Source organism: Polypterus senegalus, chromosome 13, assembly GCF_016835505.1.
Source record: "Polypterus senegalus isolate Bchr_013 chromosome 13, ASM1683550v1, whole genome shotgun sequence".
In the NCBI taxonomy this organism is placed as follows: domain Eukaryota; kingdom Metazoa; phylum Chordata; class Cladistia; order Polypteriformes; family Polypteridae; genus Polypterus; species Polypterus senegalus.
In genome coordinates, this window is record NC_053166.1 from 37412091 (window position 1) to 37435882 (window position 23792).

General features: G+C 39.0%; 2 protein-coding genes across 6 annotated transcripts in view; both read right to left on the reverse strand.

Moving 5' to 3' along the window:
• Positions 1 to 15115, reverse strand: part of LOC120542225 (15-hydroxyprostaglandin dehydrogenase [NAD(+)]-like) — a 44885-nt gene extending 29770 nt beyond the window's left edge. Inside the window, exon 1 of one of the 2 annotated variants that reach the window (XM_039774529.1) lies at positions 14863 to 15109. In XM_039774529.1, coding sequence (XP_039630463.1) covers positions 14863 to 14955 — 93 coding nt within the window. In that variant the 5' untranslated portion in view covers positions 14956 to 15109. Of the gene's footprint in view, positions 1 to 14862 lie in introns of both variants that reach the window. The other variant, XM_039774530.1, reaches the window with a different exon arrangement.
• A 7784-nt stretch (positions 15116 to 22899) lies between these two features.
• Positions 22900 to 23792, reverse strand: part of LOC120542290 (15-hydroxyprostaglandin dehydrogenase [NAD(+)]-like) — a 49133-nt gene continuing 48240 nt past the window's right edge. For all 4 annotated transcript variants that reach the window (XM_039774628.1, XM_039774627.1, XM_039774630.1 and 1 more), the window contains exon 8: positions 22900 to 23168. In XM_039774628.1, coding sequence (XP_039630562.1) covers positions 23024 to 23168 — 145 coding nt within the window. In that variant the 3' untranslated portion in view covers positions 22900 to 23023. The remainder of the gene's footprint in view (positions 23169 to 23792) is intronic.

Below are 23792 nucleotides of genomic sequence, written 5' to 3' on the forward strand. Positions count from 1 at the left end.
ATATGGTGGTGGTTCCATCATGCTGTGGGGCTGTGTGGCCAGTGCAGGGACTGGGAATCTTGTCAAAGTTGAGGGACACATGGATTCCACTCAGTATCAGCAGATTCTGGAGACCAATGTCCAGGAATCAGTGACAAAGCTGAAGCTGTGCGGGCTGGATCTTTCAACAAGACAACGACCCGAAACACTGCTCAAAATCCACTAAGGCATTCATGCAGAGGAACAAGTACAACGTTCTGGAATGGCCATCTCAGTCTCCAGACCTGAATATAATTGAAAATCTGTGGTGTGAGTTAAAGAGAGCTGTCCATGGTCAGAAGCCATCAAACCTGAATGAACTAGAGATGTTTTGTAAAGAGGAATGGTCCAAAATACCTTCAACCACAATCCAGACTCTCATTGGAACCTACAGGAAGCGTTTAGAGGCTGTAATTTCTGCAAAAGGCCGATCTACTAAATATTGATTTCATTTCTTTTTTGTGGTGCCCAAATTTATGCACCTGCCTGATTTTGTTTGAACAATTATTGCACACTGGCTGTAAATCCAATAAACTTCATTTCACTTCTCAAATATCACTGTGTGTGTCTCCTATATGATATATTTAACTGACATTTTTTATCGTAACAACCAACGATTTATACAGGAAAATAATGACTATTAACAAGGTTGCCCAAACTTTTGCATCCCACTGTATACACACATATATATATATATATACAGTTATATACACATATATATATATATATATATATATATATATATATATATATATACACACACACATACTGTATATATACACATATACATATCAACATATGTACTGTATATACACATATATACACAAATCTACATATATATATATATCTACATGTATATATTGGGGTGGGACTTGATTAAAAAAATTAATCCAATTAATTAGAGGCTGTGTAATAATTAATCTTGATTAATCGTATGTAATAGCACACGTAAATTTGCCCCAAATCGCAAATGTTTTTTTTTAATTTAAAAGGGTTTTAGTGGGCTTACAGAATCAAATAATAGACATGGACATGAATATTGTAAACTCAAGCTCTTTTAATTTCTGAAAAAAAAAATGATTTTAAACTGCATTTGAATTCAAAACAGAAACAAAAATATCATCCCTGGTTAAAATTGGGCAGACTTAAAAATAAAGTGGTAGTTTAATTACTTTAAGTACATTTTCAGAATGGTATTGTCTTTAAATAATAATAACCAAAATTTCAACATAAAGTGCAGTTTTTCTTCTTAAAAAATAAGTCAGAAACATAAAAGGTAATTTGACCAACTTAATCTTTAAACTCTGAGTAACCTTAGCCAAAATTATTTTGTACATTAGGCTAAAACAGTGTGATCATTGAACATTTTGTAATTAGATGTAATTAGAATTACTAACGGTCACGGAAGTCCAATGATCCACAGTAAGAGCCACAAAGTCCGCTTTCTGTAATGCATCTAATTTTGCTTGCTTTTCAGTGTGCACAAAACCAGTAGTAGTAGTCTTTTGAAATGAAAATTTCCTCTGATCAGTCGTAGGAACGCGCTTTATTCCGACTCTAACATTTTTGTAGCTGTGATGTGTGCATCAGTGTAATCGATGTACCAGGAAATCATGCATTGACAAAAGTTCCCCTTTGCTTGGAATTGAAAGTGTGATTAAATGCGTTATTTTTTGTTATGGAGTACATGCATCGAAGCTTCTCAGCTGTGCTTGTGCTAAGAAAAGGAAACATTTTAAAAATAACGTAACATGATTCTGCGTTAACCGCATATTTTTTCATACGTCCCAAACCAAGGAGATGCGAGGGTAAAATGAATCGGGAAGCGCGCATACATACTCCGTGCATCCCCTCTCGGGAATCGAACCTTGGATGTCGGCGCTAGAGGCGAAGCCTCTACAATTGCGCACGGCGTGTGGCTTGTCTATTTGAGAGTATGTAGATCAGGTATATATATATATATATAATATATATTTATTCGCAGTGGAGAAGTAGTGTGTTAAAGAAGTTATGAAAAAGATTGTGTAATTCGGTTTTTGTTCAGCACTCTTTGGAACTGTTGCTTTTTGTCTGTGCACTGCGTCAGTTCACGTGAGCCGTTTGGTGTTCTTGTATCGAAGGTTCCCAGCTGTGCTGGTGCCATCTCGTGTGATGTCCACGGCTGTATGTAATGTTAGCTAAGACCTGACACTTAAAAGTTTCTCTCGCAGTTTCGCTGAGTTTGTGCCAAACACCACCCTGACCATCTCATCTTCCTCTGCATAAGCACAGTCCTTCACCCGTGAATATTTAGCAGCAGTGTTTCTATTGGATTGCCACTGACGGACGGCCTTATATGGGCAGGCACTAAATTACAAACGCCAGCCTGTCTATGAACTTAATTTAAACTTTAGGTTTACACCGTGCTTTGTTTCCGAAGTAGCAGCACTAATGAATATGGTTGTATATGTCAGTCGCTCGCTTCTTATTGTTTCGCTGCCTTCTCAATTATATAATGCATGTTTTCTTCAGCGCTTTTTGGAGCTCTTCCTGGTTTTCTACGTACTGCATTGATAGTCAGTTCACGTGATTATGTGGGAGGCGTGATGACGTCACATGAAATTCCGCCCCTCACGGCCATCCAGCTCAACTCCGTTACAGTATATGGAGAAAAATAGCTTCCAGTTATGACCATTACGCGTAGAATTTCGAAATGAAACCTGCCCAACTTTTGTAAGTAAGCTGTAAGGAATGAGCCTGCCACATTTCAGCCTTCTACCTACACGGTGAGTGAGTCAGTGAGTCAGTCAGTCAGTCAGTGCATGCGTGCTTTGCCTTTTATCAGTATAGATTAATTATCAAAACTATTAATGGTGGCACCAAAATCCATACTAACTCCTACTCTCTCTTCTGTTCTTTTCCCGGTTTTCTGTGGTGTCGACCTGCGCCATCACCACCTTATCAAAGGTGTTCCTACATTGATGGATTAAAGGCCAGAAGTCTACATGACCATCATCATCAAGTCCTTCCTTGAGAACCCTAAATACAAAGAGGACTGGTCATTTATGTTAGGTAGAATGTCCAGTTTGCTTAGTGCCCGTCGCTCTTCCACAGATGTTAAACTGTCCAACTTTAATCCTACAATGGAGCCTGCCTTCTTAACAAGTTTGTCCAGGCGTGAGGCGTCTTTCATCTTTATGCTGCCACCCCAGCACACCACCGCGTAGAACAGGGCACTCGCCACAACCGTCTGGTAGAACATCTGCAGCATCTTACTGCAGATGTTGAAGGATGCCAACCTTCTCAGAAAGTAAAGTCTGCTCTGAGCTTTCTTACATAGAGCATCAGTATTGGCAGTCCAGTCCAATTTGTCATCCAGCTGCACTCCCAGATATTTATAGGTCTGCACCCTCTGCACACAGTCACCTCTGATGATCACAGGGTCCATGAGGGGCCTGGGCCTCCTAAAATTCACCACCAGCTCCTTGATCTTGCTGGTGTTAAGGTGTAAGTGGTTTGAGTCGCACCATTTAACAAAGTCCTTGATTAACTTTCTGTACTCCTCCTCCTGCCCACTCCTGATGCAGCCCACAATAGCAGTGTCATCAGCGAACTTTTGCACGTGGCAGGAATCCGAGTCATATTGGAAGTCTGATGTATATACTGTAGATTGAACAGGACCGGAGAAAGTACAGTCCCCTGTGGTGCCCCTGTATTGCTGCACACAATGTCAGACCTGCAGTTCCCGAGACGCACATATTGAGGTCTGTCTGTAAGATAGTCCACAATCCATGCCACAAGGTGTGAATCTACTCCCATCTCAGTCAGCTTATCCCTAAGGAGCAGAGGTTGGATGGTGTTGAAGGCGCTAGAGAAGTCCAAAAACATAATTCTTACAGCACCACTGCCTCTGTCCAGGTGGGAGAGGGATCGGTGTAGCATATAGATGATGGCATCCTCCGCTCCCACCTTCTCCTGGTATGCGAACTGCAGAGGGTCGAGGGCGTAGCGGACCTGTGAAATGTGAAATGGTTAGCAATGATGCTCCTTTCATGCAGCATCCTGGTTGTTGCCCATGTTGAATTTACTTGTCCTCCTCAGCAAATTTACCTCCTATACTGTATTGTGTAAGATGTGCCGACAGTGAGTTATTTGGTAACTTTGGCTCAATCCTGTGTGGGTGTTCCAAGTCTGTGCCCTCTGTTCACTACTGCCTACTTTTAAGATAATTTCCTGCATTTCGCACAGCATTACTACTCCAGCACCTTGTGGCTATGAATTGGCTTAAGAAGGTTTGAAAATAAAGGTCTGTATGTATGTACAGTTTAACATTTGGAGTAGAAGAAAAAAAAACAAAAAGAAAAAGAAAAGAAATGGCCTTCTATTACAGTTTTGTTTGGCTGAAATATGAGAAACTGTGCCTAAAGCAATATTCCAGAGTGACTAACAATTCCTGACTTCATGGGAAGTAATAAAAATGAACTTCACATTTAGGAGATGCCAAGAATAGTTTAAAGTTTTATAGCCTCACTGCTAAACACTCTGACAAATGAGTAACAACAGACATCAGTCTATCATTGAACATGGTGGTAGCAAATTATGCTATTTCGCACATAAACGAAGAGGGCAAAATGGACACAGCAAAGTTCTCAAAAATCCTGGAGGATAACCTATTATAATCTCTTAGACTTGGGTGAGGACTAAAGCAGGGCAATTACTTAAAGTAATACTCTACCTGAATTTTTTTTTATATATATATATGTTACGTCCCCATGAACTTTGTAAAGGTGGCAGTGAAAATTTTTTAATTTCATTTTTTTTATGCAGAAAGGAGAGATTTTAAGTTTTATGTGCTATATGCTTCAGCACTTGGTTTCCCTGAGCTGCAAATTTGTGTGGCCTTCCACTTACGTTATTGTTATTGATCCTTGATTCACCCACTTCACAATAATAGTATTTTCAGTTGATGGAAGCAGATCTAGCACAGCAGAAATTGCACATACTCACATATGGCAAAGGTGGCATCCTGTAACAGTGCCACGTTTAATAGTCAAAATGAAAAATGTATTAAACCAAGCAAATGTGGACCTGCAACAGGTGGACAGTGAAGGCTCAACATCTTATGGGACCGCCAAGTCATGTAACCAGCAATAGGCATAGTAACCATAAACAACATTGCAACAATCTTGTAGAAGAACTCACAAATTGATGGCACCAAGATAACTAAAAAATGTGTAATATATTGAAAGCAAATATGTACAAACAAATAATTCAAAAATGGGTTCCCAAAGATCCATAACTCAGATTACTACTGTGAATTCCTGTGATGGAATTGTGCTCTTCCCATTGTTGGTTCTTGTTTTGTGCCCAGGACTAAAGAAGATGTCCATTCATTTTCGCTGTAAGTCAAACGAGAGGCCGGTCTTAGCCATATATGGTTGCTTCAGGGTAAATGTTTAATGGGCTATAGTGACGCTGTATTTGTCTGGATTGGGCTAAAAAGCTTCAACCACAAGTAGCAATTGCGTCCTTATACAGAAGAACTAAAACCTATTTACAGATTATTATTGATTCCCGGTCACTAATTAACTTCATCAAAAAGAGTGACTGATACACTATACTAATTCAAATTCCTTCACTGCTGTTGTGGCAGACCAGTTTGATTTCAAGGGCAAAAGTTGTTAGGAAAAATTAAACTTGTAACTACCTATTACAGTGTGATTGAGCAAAAACAGGAAACACTACTATTACAGACACACAAACACACAAGTTACAACATGCCTGCAAAGCAAACTGAGAGATTAAATGAGCTGCCTCTTACCAGAAACACCAACACACTGATCAGTACACTGATAGCTACTTTTATAAAATAATTTCACCTTCATAGTTAACCATTGTACATAAGTAAGTTCAACTTCTACTTGCAAATTTGACAATACATTTTGATTTTGTTTAGGCTTAGTTCTCTGACTAAATTGCATTTTAGTTTTAGTCACATTTTATTCAATTAATTATTGTCAGTTTTAGTCGAAAAAAATTAATTAATTTTAGTCGAGAACAAGTAAATCGGCTTTAGTTGACTAACAGTTAAAGTAAACTGCTCAAACAGTCAAAATCAGATAGAGATCTTGTTTAATATAGGAATATAAGCAGAATATACTGTACCTCTAAACTGTTATATTAATATGTACAATAATTAGAAAAACCACATGTACAGTAGTAATTATTGAACATAAAATAAAGAGTAAGTGTTAGAAAGGATTTACTCCAAAAGATGTTGTTCAGATAATGTCAACTCTGTCATCACAGTTTTCTGACCTTCAACATGCCTTAGCTATGCTGCTGTAAGATTTTACCAAAAAAGGTTAGACCAAGCAGCACACATTTAATTTCAGTGTAGCATTTATAAAGAATGAAATCATGTGCACATTATAAATATATATTCTCTGATATTTTTCTCCAGCAAATGAAAAATACTGCTTAAAATAATACTAAAAATAAAAATTCAAACATTATTATATCTGTACTGTTGAATTAGTGGATTCCAAAATAATTTAGGATACTTACATTTAAACAAACCCTTAAAAGCTTTTTTCATAGCAAAATACTTTTAAAATCTGGTGTGTCAGAGAATCACTTCGTTAGGTTTACAACATTTGCTGCTGTAAGATTTATGTTTTAATCATTAACGTGTTAAAAAAACTCACTAAAGAGTAACATTTAACGTATGAGTAAACTTTTTTACATTAGTCCAATATTTCAGATCTCTTGTAAAAGAGGATTTGCTGTGCTGTGTCTCTCACACGTGATCAGACTTTGAACACTAGCCTGTGTGCAAATCCACAATTACAAAAGTTACCTGTAGACAAATAATTGTAACCGAGAGACTGCATTACATTCACTAATGTACCACTCGAATAAATTACATAAATGTTTTAACTGTGTTCTTTACATTTTAGGGGTTATGCTCATAAAGTTTAATTTGCCCTCAAAAACCAAACAAATAACAGAAATTTAATGTTTCCATATTTGTATTCAGCAATGCTGTTTTGCTGTACTGTATTGTACATATCGTATTAATTGGGAGATGCTTCAAACGTTGAAAACCTAACTACAATTTATGTTAGTATTAACAGATGGAGCAGCTCATTTCATCGATGGTGTAGACAAGCCAAATAGCCACATCGTTTGAAACTTGCCTTGATTTTTAATTGCTACCATTGTTCTCATCACTGCCATTGTGCCCATACGTGTAAGTGGATGCATGTGAGGTGGTTTCACTCCCAACCCTGAACTGTATCCACCAGTTACAAAACAAATAGATGCGTGGACAAACATGTGTAGATGTGCTCAGTACAATCAAGGAACAAATGCAAAGCTTCTGTCCCTTTCTCAGGACTGTGTAGGACACTGTATCAAAAGCAATTATTCCCCCCATCATGTTATCTGCTGTAATAAATGTGTGACACTATAAGTTAAACAGTTATAACTCATATACTGAGGCTGAGCACATCTGATTGCACTCTCAAAGCTGCACAAATCTGTTACTAAAGTATCTTATAAACAGATAAAACTTGCAATAACAAAATTCTGTGTGTGTGTGTCAGTGTGTTGGCTATTTTTAGCGGATCATAGTGGAGCAGAATTCTAGCTGACGTGATGATTTCCTGATGGCACCCAAACCACTGTTATCCAATTACAAGCGTCCATACAAGTTTAAAAATTGTACCATTGTATTCATGGTCATCACTTGTAGGCCAAACTTGGCATGTGTAATAGAGATGTGCAAAGAGCTTCACATCGCTTACTCTTCAAGGGAGGTCTTCCTCCTGTGCACCTAGATGGCAACACACCACGTGAGATTCTCTGTCTCTGAAGCAAATCTGTTCTACAATCCCCCTAATCATTAAGTCCCAAACTATCACTACCTAGTCTTTCTGGGAAATGGTTTTGAGGTGGTCCATTGGACCTCCTTATCCCTGCCTACCAGCTCAGAATCATCAGGGACACCATCCAGCTCTGCAAGGACCTGAAAATGATTTGACACCCCCGGACAGAGAACACCCTTTACCTTACGCCTTATGACCGTGACCCATCTATCTCCACCTAGTCTGGTCTGGAATCTCCTCCCAAGCCACCTTAGGGGTGCACACTATCTTACTAAAGGACACATGGGCCAGGTCCACCAATTCTATGCTAGAGCGCAAGCCAACCAACAGCAACCCTGAGCTTGAGGTGCTGGCTCAGCTGGCATCTCCTGAAGATGTAGCCCTCACAGGAAGAAGAGTAGAGTTTGCATCAAGTGTCCACCTGCATGGATTGTACATGTTCTCCCAACGTCTGTATGGGTTTCCTTCTGCCATTCCAGTTTCCTCCCACTGTCCAAAGACATGCAGGTTAGATGAATTGGCAATGCCCAATTGACCCTAATTTGTATGTTTGATGTGTATGTATGTGTGTGTGTGTTCACCCTGCATTGGACTGGCGCCCTGTCCAGGGTTTGTTCGTGCCCTGCACCCTATGCTTGCTGGGATAGACTCCAGCCCAACCCAACACCAATGAACCTTGTTAGATCAAGCAGGTTAGAAAATGACAATTAACCTAATGCATACGTCTGTGGGGGGAAAACTTGAGATCCCAGAGCAAAATGCAAACAGACACAAAGAGGACTTGTAGACCTCACACAAGTAAAATATATCAAGGATTTGAACCCAGTATGGGCAGTAGCTCCAACTACTGCACCACCATGCAGTTCAACTTTGTTAAAATTAGCATAGAGCTACTGTAAAGATTGTGTTGCATATCTCGAGGGGAACTGTTTAAGCAATTTGTCATCTCCTAACCTAGCACAGAAAATAAGGAAATAATAATGATTCTGTGGACATTCATTTTAAATGCAGAGATAAAATGCAAATTCCTCCCAAATTTAATTACTCGATTTAGGTGTAGATTAAAATGTATATACTGTTATTTGCACTAATTACACTGTAAATTTATCTAAAGAGTGATTACATGTATTTTTTGTGAAGTTACATTTCAAGAGCCAGGAAATTACATGCACACACTCATTCTAAAGCATTTCCTTTAAATGTGCTTTTGATCTTGAAGCAGCCGCAGGCAATATGGTTTTGATTCCTCATTTCTACAATGAAAATGAAAATGTGTCAACAAATTGCAAATTTGATTCAGTTCCTAACAGGATAAATACAATAAGCAGCATAAACTACATGTAATATTATTGTAACCTAAATAGCACATCGACACATTATTAAGTCCGTCAGTCTCTTCGCTCCGGGAGAGACGCTTCAAATTCTGGGCCAGTCAGTTTCTGTGCAGAATTTGTATATTTTCCTCTGAGCCCTCGTGCATTTACCTTTGGTATTCCACATTTTAAAAAAATCCTGTTAAAATGCATTACATTAACCATATATTTTCACAGTACAAAAATATAATAAATGATTAAAACAATGAAAGGTAAACGCATGTAAATTTACTTTTAAGCAGTGTTTTAGCTATCATCAACTGTTTCATGTGCAAAGTTATTTTATGAGTAACGAGCTTAAAATACCAGGTGTTAATGGGGCTTCTAATATCTCGAATGTTAGCATTTGTGAAAATAAAACAAAAACATATTCCGACTAATTCAGTGATATTAAGTTTACAAATTTATATAGGGCAACATTTTGTTCTTCCATACTGAGCACCTACATGTATTATTGCAATATGGCTAATTAATTAATCTAAGGCATTGAGATATACACTATTTTTGGTTTTTCCCTCTGGTGTGTAAATGTATAAATGTTCTGCCGTGCCCACTGTGGAGCAAGCAACATATAATGTAGTTGACCATGGGAAAAGAATGGACTTTCTAAGTTAATGCCTGCTACCTTGAGTCACTGTCCTTGAACCTTATTTATAGTCATAGCAAGTGTAAGTCATATTGAATATTGCAGTTGCTTAAAACTGAAAGACTTGTCAGTGGGTACGACAGGAATATGTGCAATGAACACATCTCCTTCTTTAGCATTGCCAGTTAAAATTGTCACTTTTATCATATTTGACATGTGTTTCTTCATGGATAGACTTGTTCCATTTTACAGTTTTGGTGTTTCAGTATTTCAAGATTAACCTGTGTGGGAAGATTCTAGCTGTTTCCAAAGAGTTTAAGAACTCAATGGGATAAAATACAGCTTGCTTACTATTTATGAGAGTACCATTTGATCTGAAGCATTAAAGAGAGAAGTATCGATGACCTGAATGTCGCCTACATTCATATCTTAATAATCAGTACAGAAGCGAACCTTTGGATTCATTGCAAACTATGGTGTAAAGTGGGCAGTATAGGGAAAAGGCCGAGACAGACAGCTAAAACACATTTCTAATGTTTATTTGTGATGGTGTGAAGGATAAAAACACTTGATGAAAGAAATATTTTAATAAAATAGTTGTAGTACTAGGGTGTTGTACCGTGTTAGCCATTATGAATGTAGAGAAAAGCCAAGCAAAATGACACCTGGCATGATCCAACCTGCGAACGTTGCAACCAAGTCCCAGCCTCACTAGGTCACAAGTTCTGGTCCTGCACCAAATTAACATTATTCTGGACAAAAATTTTTAATTACCTCTCAGACAGCCTTGGACTCACAATCCCTCCTAACCCATTAACAGCTGTGTTTGGGGTTCTTCCAGAGGGGCTTAAGTGGAGAAGGACAAACTAATTGTGATTGCATTCACTACACTGTTGGCACGCAGACTTATTCTGATAAACTGGAAGAACCCAAACTCTCCTCTTTTAAGTCAGTGGGAAACTGATGTGTTATACTATTTAAAATTGGAAAAAATCAAATACTCAGTTAGAGGATCTGTACAGACTTTTTTTCAAAACATGCAGGATCTAATCAGTAATATTTTAAAATAAGTTTATAAGGCACAGAGAATTTATTAATTTAGGTATTTTTACAAGCCTTAAATTTTACGCCGTTTGGCTTGCTCTCTCTCTCAGGGGTGGGGATCGATCTGTTCTTAACATAATTCTTTTTTTTTGTAAAAACTTGATTGCTATGTATTGATTGTAATAAAATTAATAAATAAAAAAAAGACACCTTTTATTGGCTGACTAAAAAGATTACAATATGCAAGCTTTCCAGGCAACATTTTGCCTGAAGAAGGGGCCTGAGTTGCCTCGAAAGCTTGCATATTGTAATATTTTTAGTCAGCCAATAAAAGGTGTCATTTTGCTTGGCTTTTCTCTACATAAAATAGTTGTGAAATTAAAAAAAACTAATGACCCATAACACAATACCTACATTTTTCAGGTTCAAAAAGTTTGGTCCACCATATTGGATCTGTCATCTTCAATATTGAAAAAAATTTCTGACATAATCTGCAACTCAGAAAACCCCCAGGTACCAGTTTTGGTTAAAATGTGTTTATAAAGAAACTACCTCCATTTTTCATGTGTCAAGGGGATGAAATCAGGGGGAGGGGGTGAGGTGTCCAGGTTTCATGGTACCATGTCATGTCCATATGGATCTAGAGAGTACTATGAAAAAATCTGGTCCAGATCAGTTCAATGGTTTAGGATTTATATGGATCACGCAGACATACAGAAATTCTATTTTATACATTACATATAGATTGTTATATTTCCATATATTTGCATAAGGAACCCTTCCCCCATTGCATCATGCTGCAAATTGTTCACGATGACCCTAAACCTTTGCACATGCAGTGGGAAACAAAAACTTAAAGATTGTTAACAAACTACTTTTTTGTGTGTACTGAAGGGTTCAAGGATGATGTCAAAACATTAAAACTTTTTTTTTTTGTTTTGCAAGTACATTATGAGACAGCAGACATTTCATACCACGGCTGCCTATTATAATTAGGTTTGTGGATATTATTGGGTTTCTTTGATTAGTAAGATTCTGTTACTGCCAGAAGGGATCCTGCTCTGTTGGGTGGGCCCTTCAGCAAGACTCCTAACCTGACAATTGCTCCAGGGGCACTGTACAATGGCCGTCCCTGTGCTCTGATCTCTAAAGGTCATGTGAAAAGACCATTTTCCCTTGGGGATTAATAAAGTGCATGAAATCAAATCAAAAACTGATGAAAAAACACTAGATTGCTGACAAGATTATAAAAGTACTTATCCAGATTAAGCAGTAAACTACACAATGAGGACTGGTGTTTAGTTATGTCTTCTCTTTCCATTATTGATAGCTACACACAAAGTAGTAGACATACAGTTAGGCCCATAAATATTTGGACAGAGACAACTTTTTTCTAATTTTGGTTCTGTACATTACCACAATGAATTTTAAATGAAACAACTCAGATGCAGTTGAAGTGCAGACTTTCAGCTTTAATTCAGTGGGGTGAACGAAACGATTGCATAAAAATGTGAGGCAACTAAAGCATTTTTTTAACACAATCCCTTCATTTCAGGGGCTCAAAAGTAATTGGACAATTGACTCAAAGGCTATTTCATGTGGAGGTGTGGGCAAGTCTGTCGTTATGTCTTATCAATTAAGCAGATAAAAGGCCTGGAGTTGATTTGAGGTGTGGTGCTTGCATGTGGAAGATTTTGCTGTGAACAGACAACATCCGGTCAAAAGAGCTCTCCATGCAGGTGAAAGAAGCCATCCTTAAGCTTCGAAAACAGAAAAAACCCATCCGAGAAATTGCTACGACATTACGAGTGGCAAAATCTACAGTTTGGTACATTCTGAGAAAAAAAGCAAGCACTGGTGAACTCAGCAACGCAAAAAGACCTGGACGTCCACAGAAGACAACAGTGGTGGATGATCGCAGAATGGTGAAGAGAAACCCCTTCACAACAGCCAACCAAGTGAACAGCACTCTCCAGGGGTAGGCGTATTGATATCCAAGTCTACCATAAAGAGAAGACTGCATGAAAGTAAATACAGAGGGTGCACTGCAAGGTCCAAGTCACTCATAAGCCTCAAGAATAGAAAGGCTAGATTGGACTTTGCTAAAGAACATCTAAAAAAGCCAGCACAGTTCTGGAAAAACATTCTTTGGACAGATGAAACCAAGATCAACCTCTACCAGAATGATGGCAAGAAAAAAGTATGGAGAAGGTGTGGAATAGCTCATTATCCAAAGTATACCACATCACCTGAAAAACACGGTGGAGGCAGTGTGATGGCTGCCAGTGGCACTGGGACACTAGTGTTTATTGATGATGTGACACAGGACAGAAGCAGCCGAATGAATTCTGAGGTGTTCAGAGACGTACTGTCTGCTCAAATCCAGCTAAATGCAGTCAAATTGATTGGGCGGTGTTTCATGATACAGATGGACAATGACCCAAAACATACAGCCAAAGCAATCCAGGAGTTTATTAAAGCAAAGAAGTGGAAAATTCTTGAATGGCCAAGTCAGTCACCTGATCTTAACCCAATTGAGCGTGCATTTCACTTGTTGAAGACCAAACTTCAGACAGAAAGGCCCACAAACAAACAGCAACTGAAAGCCTCTGCAGTAAAGGCCTGGCAGAGAATTAAAAAGGAGGAAAGCCAGCATCTGGTGATGCCCATGAGTTCAAGACTTCAGGCTGTCATTGCCAGCAAAGGGTTTTCAACCAAGTATTAGAAATGAACATTTTATTTCCAGTTATTTAATTTGTTCAATTACTTCTGAGCCCCTGAAATGAAGGGATTGTGTTAAAAAATGCTTTAGTTGCCTCACATTTTTATGCAATCTTTTTGTTCAACCCACGGAATTAAAGCTGAAAGTCTGCACTTCAACTGCATCTGAGTTGTTTCATTTAAAATTCATTGTGGTAATGTACAGAACCAAAATTAGAAAAAAGTTGTCTCTGTCCAAATATTTATGGACCTAACTGCATTTGCTAAATTTGATATAGTAATATAGAGGCAAAATTGACCAATGTGGCAACTGGAAGAATTATACAGTGATAGCGCTCAATAATATTGTGTCCATTCTGTCTTTAGGTTGCAAATCATGAGAAGTGTTTATGCACAGCATTTAAATTAAAGTGATGTGCTATGATGTGAACTTTTCACCCCCTCTCAATATTGTTCCAGACACCTTCATTACATAAAACTGAACCCCGACATCTTGAGCTCGTCGTTGAATGTAAGTTGAAAGTGAAAATATACCAGTTTCCTGTTACTATACATAGTATATATCTTCCAGCGTTAAAGTCCTCCCATTCATAACACGTACTTTAAATTAATAACGTTAATTTACGCTAAATGACATTATTGAATAATGTAATTCACTTCAGAACAACTTCGCTCTGGATATTGTGCTTTGAAGGATGCCAAGGAAAAGCATGCGAAGACATTATGCACATTAGGGAAACATCTGCAAATCGAAATATAGGCACTGCTGCCAAAGCACATATGCAGTCCGTTGATCTTAGACGGATGTCAGAGCTTTCGATTCACGTGCAGCTTGCTTCACATCCGAGTAATTCTTCATATATATTATGTTCTCGAGTCCGCATTTTTATGAGGGTTGCAGGAAGCAGGAGTTTATCCCTGTAGAATCAGACTTTCAGCAGTAAGAAAATATGTATGCAATGTCAGAAGAGAGAAAAATATATTTTCATTCATTCGCTGTTTGAACCAGCTAGTCTCAAGACACACTCACCCGGTCGCTTTGAAGTGTCTATGCAACCTAACCACCCGCATGGACTACGTTTATGCAGACATGGCGAGACAAGCAACGACTCATGTGCGCCAGAACTTTGATAATCAAATGGCGAGGCTGCACAACTTACACAAATCCAGCACAATTAACAAAATGCCTTTTAATCAGAAACCCTTAAGCAATTCGCAAGATAACCAAAGTAATTTAAAGTAACGAAGATACCTTTGCGCCGTTTTTAAGTAGAATTTCGGCGAAAGCTCTCCCAAGTCCTTGCGCGGATCCTGTTACGAGAGCAACTTTCCCATTCAAGTCCATTTCGGTCCGCAGAACAAATAAAATCTTCGAAAAAAAAAAAATCAAAGAACCTTTACATCGATCGTCAAATTCTGGCGGAGATTAAAGCGATGCGAACTTTTCATAGGAAGGCAGATTCTTGCTACTAGACGTCTGACACTAAAAACAAAAGAATCCCTCCCTACCCCTTTCTGTAAAGCCCCGCCTTAGCCTCTCGAGCCCTCAGTCTTAATTTTTTAGAAGATGACAACAGCCCTTAACATTCTCGATGATATTGTCATCATTTTCCTCATTTTTGTTACCTGAACAAAATATATTTTACATGTGACGTTTTCATAGCAATGTCCATATCAGATCTTTTTCAAACAGAGTATTGCAGTATGTGTTACTCTGTTACTTTACAAACTAATGACATGACTGAGAGCTTTTGTTATAAATAATAATACGAATGACACGATGCACACAAACATAAGATAAATACCTACTGTATAGGGAGTGCCTTTCTCAGGCCTGCCTAAATATATCCAAAGATCTTTCTCTCTCTCTCTCAATCTTCAATGGGGTGGTTATTTCACTTGCACAGTTCCAGATACATGACACTCCTTCAGATGTTACTCACATGCCAACTTCCCCCAATTGGCAATGGATCTTTGAATCATTCTCGTGCCCAGGTTCATTTTGTTAATTTCTTGAGAGGACTTAAAATCTCAAATCAGAATAATTTCTTCATCATGCCCCAGAGTCTTTTCGAAAATCCAGGGAGACCATCCTTGGCTACAAATGTTCCAGGTCAGAGCTCTGTGTAATGTCACTTTCTGTTCCTACACTGTTGATCTTGCAGTGGATGCTAAAGGCCTAGCTCTCTAAGATATTCTCCTGTGTGATCTTTCTAGGGCACAATCAGTCGTAGCTGGAGATGTCCTGCTCCTACTTGCTGCTTTGGAGTTTTTTTCAGGCCTCTGCCAGATCCATATTGTCTTATTCTCTCTGTTGTAAGGTAAAGACTCTGGTGTACTTCAGCTAACATGAAGTGTACAAGGCTGTGCATTCAGATAGTATTCAGAACCCTTCACTTTCTGCACACTTTATTGTACTATAGATTTAATTTTAAATAGAAACATTTGACATTTTGGCCAATTTATCTACACTCAATAACCGTTCATGACAAAGTGAAAATATGTTTTCAGAAAGGTTGTGGTGCAACTTGGACACATAATCAGTGATGAACCCCGAGTCTCAGGGTATTTCTGGTATTTGATCATCAAACACCTTCTCCCTGGTATCTCAATAGTGGATGGTCAAGCGGGGGGCTTATGTCTAGGTAGCATGCTACACCAGGGTTTAGCCTTGACTAGCCTGAGAAGCCCCTATAGCCTGCTTCCACATGCTAGCTCAGGCACTGTACCACCAGCTGTTCATACTTGGTCTACTTTGTTTTGTTTGTTTCTTCAATTCAGTCTTCCCAAGAGACGGTGTGCTCCAGCAAAATCACCTGCTTAGTTGTTAGAGATGTAAGGACCAAATTTGACTTAAGTGTGGTTGCCAAAATGGTGTCTGAAAATTCCAAGTGTCTACTTAGGTCAGCCTGGAGCTAACATTCTTTTGCTGTTGTCAGCAGGCCACCTGATGCCATAGGTTTTACCTTAGCTTCTCCCTAACTTTAAAAAAAGGAATGATCAGCCTAGCTAGATGTTACTTTCTTTGGAGGATTTGTTTGCAAATGGCAAATGCCACTGCCCTTAGCATTTGGTTATGATGCTAGCAATACCTCACCCTCTGCCTACGCCTTTGGGCAAGATCTTAGGATATGTTTCAGGGATCCTCTCTTCTAGCGTAATTGGCATGCTGGTGAATCTGCCAGACCTCAATAGAAGAAGTTTGAAAGGCTGGGGAGGATGTCAGACTTGATCCATAATGGCTCTGCCTTCCAGATGTATTACTGAACTGCATGATCCCAGTTGGTTCAAGCACCTTGTTTGAACATGCCCACTATCCTGCTGGAACACTCTTCCTCAGTCTCTGCCCAAGCCTCCTCCTGAATGAGTATATACCTCTCTTGTCTCCAAGCTTTGCTGTAGGAAGGTCTTGGAATTCTGAAGTCTGACTAATCCAGATGCCACTGTGCCCACTAGGGCATTGTGACATTTTTGCTCTCTACTGCCTTCTGTGCTTGCCACTTCCTCCCGTTTCTTACAGTTATTTTACATGTTAGTTTTATATAGTGCTTCCTATAATAAACACAATTTCAGTGCTGTATACAGGTTTTAATTGGAACACAGCTAACTTGCTCATGATCAGAGAGTTAGCCAGAGGTAAATATTGAACCACTGATATTATAGCTTGAAGATCCGGTGTCTTAGCATGTAAACAACACTGGTTACCGTCTAATTGTGGAAACATGAGCAGCACACCCAGTGTAGGTACATTATTGTGGATTAGCACTCGTGACAATATCTGTTGCTATTTCTGCAGTGTCTGCCAAAGCCTTTTTTATAATGAATGGTTTCATTCACTAAGTTCTCCAAAAAGTGTCTGAAATAGAGACATTTCCTGCCTCTGTAGCAGAAACAAGTTTTGTATTTGTTGCTGCAGGCGTTTTTTGACATTTTTGGTCATTGTACTTAAAATTTGCGATCAGTATGGTGGCCCAATGCTTTGCTCTGTTGCCTCTTAGATCCAGAATACTGGGTTAGAATTCTGGCACTGTGTGGAGCTTACATCTTCTTCATGATAATGCCAGAGGAATGTAATGCCACAGTGTTGTGCCCATTATATAAGAAAAGTAACAAGTTAGCCTGTGCAAATTATTGAGGCATAGCTCTGCTTTCAGCTATGCATTGCAATCAACAGAAGAGTTATCTATTGGATTGAAAGACTGGTTGGAGTAATAGAGTGGCTACAAGCCAGGGAAATTTACTATTGATTATATTCTACCACTGTGGGAGAATATAATGTAGATCTGAACTTTATTTATAATTTATAGTCATAGAATATAGAATTAGACTGGCACATCCAAAGAAATAGAGCTGCTGGTAGAGGTATTTTGGCCCTAATACTAGGCTCACTTGCTCCAACATGTGACATTTTTTACCATCCCATTTCACTGCATTCACATGAACTTCCAATCAGACGTTTCAGAGAAACACCAGGGGCCTCATTTATAACACTGTGAGTAGAATTCACACTAAAACATGGTGTGAATACACACAAAAAACTCCAGATGCATAAAACTGTGCGTACGCCAAGTTCCATGCACTTCCCCTTTATAAATCCCAATGAACGTGAAATTTAACACACATGCATGTGCCCACAGCCCCACTCCAAGAATTTTGCTTATTTTAATATGCAAATCAATATAAATATCACCTTCTATTTGTTTTGTTAAAAGACAATGGCAAAATCACAATATATAAAGAATTTCAGCGAATGTGAAGTGGAGGCAAGGACAAATGTACTATTTGTTGGGTTAAGCAGTGGTATGAGCAAGAAAAGGAAGCTATCAAGTGATACAGCATGGCAGAGACACTCAAAAGTTCAGAAAGTTGCGCAGTTCCCAAAATAAAAAAGAAGGGGTCAGATGTCAAAGTTGATGTGAAAAGGTGAGAGACAGCCCACCCGCCTGTTTATTCTGTTTCGGACAATATTACAAATGCTGACCCCCGTGCTGATGATGCAACTCCATGTGGTGATGGTGCTGCTGTGCCGTGCCGAGCACCTCTTCAGATGCTGGCTGCACACACACCTCTGCCTCGTGTGCTGACAAACACTATTCTGGAGTCAAGAAATGCAATAGTGGATGCTGTAAGAGATGTGGTCAATGAACTAAGTAATATAAGGGCTGCACTATGTGATATTAATGACAATTTAAATGAATTTGTTAAAAAATAAATACTGAATCTGATTACCTGTTTTTACATTATGCTAATTACATTCAAACAAAGTTGTAACACTGTCCGAATTGGCTGATCATTTGGTGGGTCAGAGTCAGATTCATAATACCGCATCTCTTCAGGTATGGGAAAGCCACGATTGTGGCACATTATGCAGGACACTACATGCCTGCGCAATGCAACACATTTTCTGTGGACTATAGGGCAGCACATTAAAGCAGCACAGTGGAAATGCATTCTCTGAAGGGTTAGAGCAGCACAATGGATTGATTCTCTTCTCTTTACATGGCTAATTAAGGTGACTCACCCTTAGAAGAAATGCTTGCCTTTTGCTGCACTCGTAAAATGCACCTGTGACTGTACGGAGCTGACATTTTTGTAGGTTCTCCAGCTATATATGATGTAATGCCAACTCATACTTTTGGTGATTCATCCATGGCTGATGTAACTTGTCCAGCGCTGTTGCAGTAGCAATGTGCATGCTGCTGACCACTCCAATTACATTTGGAAAACTAGCTGTTGCTGCGAATTGCACTTTGATATTTCACAGTTCAGCCACAGTGTAAGGAAAGCTTATATATCTGGATGACAAGAGGATAGTACCATCCTATATAGCTGGCATGGCGTGACTCGGTGATGTTTGTGAAATACCCAATCAGTCAGCAAGGTCACATTGAAAAGCTCCTGTGGTTAAAAACCTGAGAGTGGACAGAACTTGCCAAGGAGCAGGTACAGCACAAGTCTTCAAAGTCTGCCTTTGTAAAACCAGTGTCAGTTCAGCACACCGCTCGAAATCTATTTAGAAGCCAGTCATCATTATCATCTATAAATTTGCACTCTTCTAATTCTTCCATAACACCACTAAAGCAGCTATGGTATTTGGAAAAGTTTGGCCATTCAATGCACCTTTATATTTTGAATGATTACAATCATTAAACTTGTAAACGACATGCAATTAATTTTGGTGTATTTGATAAATCCCATGCCATTGATATGAATATGAAAAGAAAAGGTAAATGACACAGAAACAGTAGCATTGCTTTGATGTTGGGAGCCGCCAGTTTGCAAAACTGAGCAGGAACGTGCGTACGCAAGGTAGGGGGCTACCGTGAAAATGTGTGTGGCTTTTCGCCAAGTTTAGTTTTTATACATCTCAAAGTTTGTGAGGAAATGGGTGTACACAACATTCTTGTGCATACGTACCGTTTATACATGAGGCCCCAGGTCACTCTTGATTTGTTTCTTATTCTGCAAAAAACTCAATTACACATAAGGTGAGTTTTTTTTATGAAAATATGGAACATATTTAATAAACATATTAAATGTGTATCACTTTGCTCCAAAAGCAGTTTGACCACAAAAATGGCTTTTCTGATCACTGACTCAGGTGAAAGCTCAACTTTGCGTCACAACTTTGAGATTTTGTGTAGCTTTGTTTTCTCCAAATTGTCAACTCCTAGCTTACAGTTATAGGGCATTACTGTGGAATTCCATACCTGGAAATTCATATTTACCGTCTGTCCGATAGCATGTAAATACAGTATTAGCATACTAGATAAACTGGTTAGGCTAGATCAGATGGCCCTTAGAGATACAAGATGCAGAGCTAAGATCTAAAACACTTTGTCAAGGGAAGTAACCATAAAGTATTTATTAATTTTTGCACTTTTCAATCTCAGGCTAAAGATGGTAAGGAGGGTCATATGGAGGAACCCCAGGGTGATGATTTACATAGTATGATAGACTTGAATTACAGTAAATCCTCGCTATCTGTGGAATCTGTCCACCATTGGCTTATCTGCTTCTAAAAAGGTATAACCAGTTTCACAACACCTATGATCTACTTGCATCTAATCATAATCATGTTCACGTTTATTAGTCAGGTTTATCATTTATACTTTTGGCCCAATCCCCAGGGGGCAGCTCAGGATCAGAAGTAATGATATGAATTACTACAGTGTGATCTATGAACAGATAACCAATGCAACACAACTTGTATTGGCAGTGTGATGGTTCACACACTTGTTTTACAGCCAGGAATTGATTACTACTCATTGCATTAAACATTTTTCTGCACTATTTTTTATCATGGCCCCAAGCTCTTTTGCGTGTTCGATCTATCTAGTTTATAAACCTCAAATAATAGGAGAGTGGGTGATTACCTTTACCACATTTGACTCAGCTGGGAGAAGAATAAAAAAAATAATTCATCCATTTTAAATCAAGCCAATTATTGCTTTTAATTGAGGATATAATTCAAAACTTGGCAGTTCAGTCTTATGAAACAAGGAACAGAAGGCAAGTTTGCCAAATATTTAAAATGGACAAGCCATAAAGTCACCAATTATCTCTATTATATTACATTATCAAGAAAAAAGTAACAAATATGATGAATGTTGAATTTATTATTGACATTTTCAGCAGGAAAGTAGGGTGCCACCTAGTGATATAGGGGTGTCCAACGCCGATCAAGTAGTGACCAGTTTTGGCTGCTAATTAACTCTTAACTCTTTTTACTTTAATTGTAATTGACTTGCTATTTAAGACACAGTTTCTTCAATTGTTTCTTTTTTATTTAATTAATAGCCAAACAATAATGAGATATAAAATGAGTCAACATATGACCAGCTAACCTGTGTCCATCATACAATATCTGAAAATAATGAAAGCTAAAGGTCTCAGAAATGTTGATCCACTCCCATCCACAAAACATTTTGACATACCATTAATTGTTTATGCCTGAAAAGACACGCTACACGACGCAAATCTATGCTGTGTGCCTTATTCACATAAAGTTGGTAGTGAAGAAAACAGTGTGAGCATCATAATGCCATCCATTTTGCCAAAATTTCACTGAACCAACTCAAAAATTGTACTAAGTAGTTTGTATGGCCCCCATGTGCTTGTATGCATACAGTACCTGACAACATCGGGGCATTCTCCTAATGAGATGACAGATGGTGTCCTGGGGGATGGGATCTCCTCCCAGATCTGAGCTCCTAGAAAGACTGAGGTGCAACCTGGTGTCATTGGATGGATCGAAACAGAGGTGTTCTATTGGATTTAGGTCAGGCAAGCGTGAGGGCCATTCAATGGTATTAATTCCTTCATCCTCCAGGAACTGCCTGCATACTCTCGCAACATGTGGCCGGGTATTGTCATGCACCAAGGCGAACCCAGGACTCACTGCACCAGCATATGCCAGAGATGGACCTGCCAATTCTGGTATTCTGTAGCAAATGCCAATCAAGCTCCATGGTGCCGGGCAGTGAGCACAGGGCCCACTAGAGGATGTTGGGCCCTCAGGACACCCTCATGAAGTCAATTTCTTATTGTTTGGTCAAAGACATTCACACCAATGGCCTGCTGGAGGTCATTTTGTAGGGCTCTGGCAGTGCTCATCCTGTTCCTCCTTGCCCAAAGGAGCAGATATTGATCCTGCTAATGGGTTAAAGACCTTCTGCGGCCCTGTCCAGCCCTCCTAGAGTAACAGCCCATCTCCTGGAATCTCCTCCATGCCAGTGAGACTGTTCTGGGAGACACAGCAAACCTTCTGGCAATGGCACATATTGATGTGCCATCCTGGAGAAGTTGGACAACCTGTGCCACCTCTGTAGGGTCCAGGTATGGCCTCATGCTACCAGTAGTGACACTGACCGTAGTCAAATGCTAATCTAGTGAAAAAACAGTCAGAAAAGATGAGGAGGGAAAAATGTCAGTGGACTCCACCTGTTAAACCATTCCTGTTTTGGGGGTCATTTCATTGTTAATAAAGATTTAAAATGACTCAGCAACATTTTTTGCGCGCTATACCTGCATGTTTATCTAAGCTCTGGAAGGCGCTGCTATCCCATTTAGCACAGATTCCTGTCTTGTGCACATTGACACATGAGTATACTGTCCCTTGAAGCCCCTGAAAATATTGGAATGGGGTTCTAAAAATGCACTGGATGAATGATTACAATATGTAAATTTAAAACTCTACTAGCACTGTTTTGTTAAAAAAAAAAAGTTAATGAGGACATTCCCTCATAAAAACACACTCAACTAAACACCAATAATTAAACCAGGGAAGTAAGCATTGGATAGGAAAGTAGTTTTATTGTAGGACTACTATTTCATAGGTGCCTTCTTATAGTTATGCTGCAGATACATTTCATTGGTATCAAAATTTCTTACTTTTCATTCCTTAGACAAAACTATAAGAGTCCTAGCTTTTTAAACATATCCCTGTATGGAAAATCCACATATGTTGCCGCACCTTCCTTTTCAATCTTCAAAACTTCTCCATTTTTGCTTTCATCTGTGACCAACTGCAGGAAGGCTTTAGCGACATCTGAAGTTCTAAACAGGGAGAAAAAAAAATAGTCATTAAACTGCATGGATTTGTCATATATGTAAATTTAATATAATTCCATATAAATCAATACAAATACATAAAGAAATGCAAGCATAGAATTTTCTTTCACTTTTTTACTTTTAAAAATTCAGAGTTGCAAATGTTTTAATTTACATATATACGTATGATTTTAATTTACATATATATGATTTTCAATGATGGTTTTAATTAAAACACATGTCATGTTTTCTCTCTCTGCTTCTGAGTGCCACTAGTTTTTTTATGTTAAAGAGTGTGTGTGTGTATTTTCCCACCTGCTATATCCTAACTACAGGGTCCCGAGGGTCTGCTGGAGCCAACACAGGGCGCAAGGCAGGAAACAAACCCCGGGCATAGCGCCAGCCCACCACAGGGCATACACACCCATACACAAAGCAGACACTAGGGACAATTTAGAATCGCCAATGCACCTAACCTGCATGTCTTTGGACTGTGGGAGGAAACCAGAGCACCCGGAGGAAACCCACGCAGACACACGGAGAACATGCAAACTCCACGCAGGGAGGACCCGGGAAGCGAACCCGGATCTCCGAACTGTGAGGCAGCAGTGCTACCACTGCAGCAACGTG